Source organism: Teleopsis dalmanni, unplaced genomic scaffold, assembly GCF_002237135.1.
Source record: "Teleopsis dalmanni isolate 2A unplaced genomic scaffold, ASM223713v2 unscaffolded_contig_4769, whole genome shotgun sequence".
NCBI classification, from domain to species: Eukaryota; Metazoa; Arthropoda; class Insecta; order Diptera; family Diopsidae; genus Teleopsis; species Teleopsis dalmanni.
In genome coordinates this window covers 1-1983 of record NW_024036151.1, presented here as the reverse complement: position 1 = coordinate 1983, position 1983 = coordinate 1, and the positions used below count along the sequence as shown (strand labels likewise).

At 27.6% G+C, this 1983-nt stretch overlaps 1 protein-coding gene across 1 annotated transcript; it reads left to right on the top strand.

Moving 5' to 3' along the window:
- Positions 1 to 434: 434 nt before the first annotated feature.
- LOC119665369 (small VCP/p97-interacting protein-like) lies at positions 435 to 1486 on the top strand. Its single transcript, XM_038074611.1, has 3 exons — positions 435 to 920; positions 1009 to 1176; positions 1229 to 1486. The coding sequence occupies exons 1-3, from the start codon at positions 858 to 860 to the stop codon at positions 1241 to 1243; spliced, it is 246 nt and encodes an 81-aa protein (XP_037930539.1). The 5' UTR covers positions 435 to 857; the 3' UTR covers positions 1244 to 1486.
- The last annotated feature ends 497 nt before the right edge of the window (positions 1487 to 1983 follow it).

The following is a 1983-nucleotide window of genomic DNA, read 5'->3' as shown; positions in this document are numbered from 1 at the left end:
AATTTATTTTTTTTTCTTTTAATATTTTGCGTAATTTATTTACTAAATATTTTATTAGTACCAAATTTTACGTTGTGCACTTGCTCTAGGTCAATTGAAGGTCATTGCAAACGTTTCTTCACTGGCATAACAATAACAGATGACTGTTAATTTAAAAAATACAACAACAAAAATTGTAACTGCTGTTTCACTTCTAAGTTCATTGCACTTGCACATATTCAAACCATGCACACTGCAGCTGCAAAAGTTGAAACATTCTTGAGTATCGCATATGATTTCCGTCGTTAGAAACTTTGGTCATTGGTCATTAAAAAAACACTGCAATTATTAAAATACTTACTTTTTCCGGAACACTCAACATTGTTAAATTTCAATGATTTATAACTAATAAAATATTTAATTGATTTGATAAAAAAATAATTGATTTGATAAGAATTATAATTTTTTTTTTTTTGAACAATAAAATAATGTCAAATGTATCACACGCGGGAGCCAACGATAACCAAATCGCTACAAAATCATAACAAAAGCAAATAAACCGACAAATATCTTCTTGCGTTTCGCAAAACACAACGTATAAGAGTTTCAAACAAAAAAAAAAGCACAGCAAAAACAACAAAACAAAACTTTTGGCAACAAAAGCCAACAGCAAGTGCTGCCAAGTCTCTTAACATCCAATAGTGATAAAGCGAAATGAAGAAAAACATATGATATCTTAAATACACACACACAAACATTTGTAAACACGCAGAAACTTCAAAAAAGAGCAACAAAGAAAACGCAGAAGCCTTAAAGTTGTGTATTTTATTGCTAAATCACAAATATATTAAATTTATTTTTAAATAAATCAAATTACAATGGGCATATGTTCATCATGTTGCGGAGGCAGCTCGGAAGAAGCAAATTTAATGCCTTCGCCGGTAAGAACATATACAACAAGTTTAACAAAAGAATTTGCGTTGTGTTTTTTTTTTTGAAAATTTACTAGCGAAAGTTTATTTTCTTTAGGAAACGAGAAGACAACAACAACTGGAGGCAGCTGAACGTAGACGTTTAGAAAACGAACATAGAGGTATTAAAAATCCTGAAAATGTGCGTAGGCAGCAACAGCGACAAGAAGATCTAGAACGACGTGAACAAGAAGCTGCACGTAGTGGTGGACAACCAACATTAAAGGTTTAAATAATATAATTATAATTTATAATATATTTAATCGTATTTAATTTAGTGGCAAGCAAATTGAACTTAAATGCAGCAGTAGCAGTAATTTATGAACTGGACCTATACATGAAATGGTCAACTACATTCTATCAAACCAAAAGTGTTTATTAAATTTTCTATAAAAACGTATGAAATTAAATTTTATATATGCATACATACTTTATTACTCATATTGTCTTACACTTGTAATAGTATTTCACTAAGAGTTTATACCAAATATTGGATTTTAATATAAATTTGTCATATATATACGGTTATTTTGTTATTGTTTTGATAATACATTTACAAATAAATATTTATATATTTAATAATAATAGCACTTTTGTTAATATTGTTTTTGTTATTTTTTTTTTTTTTGTTTACTGTTTTGTAACAAAAAATGTTAAAAATTTATATAAAATATAATCATAATTAAAAATTTAATGTATGTGTATATATGCATGCGGTCTTGTTTAAACTGCGATTTAGCTTTTCTGCTTTAGCTTTTCTAAGTAATAGATAAAGCACATATAGATGTAACAGTTTTCTTTTTTTTAACTATGTGTATTATGAGTACGTCATTTATCAGAATAATACCACACTTCCACTGCTTATTTAGTAAGACACTAAGTAACATTGAGCTTTTTGTCGTTTACATTAGTACACGTGACTTAAGAAATGGGAAAGAGTTTTTATGTGACAAACATTTCTAGTTATAGAGTTTTTCTTTGTTTATATTTTAAATAATAAGAACTGACATTAAATTTTGTATTGTTAGAAGAA

Coding starts and splice junctions, on each gene's coding strand:
- LOC119665369 (XM_038074611.1), top strand. CDS start 858: ATGGGCATATGTTCATCATGTTGCGGAGGCAGCTCGGAAGAAGCAAAT. Junction 921..1,008: donor CAAATTTAATGCCTTCGCCG/GTAAGAACATAT, acceptor TATTTTCTTTAG/GAAACGAGAAGACAACAACA.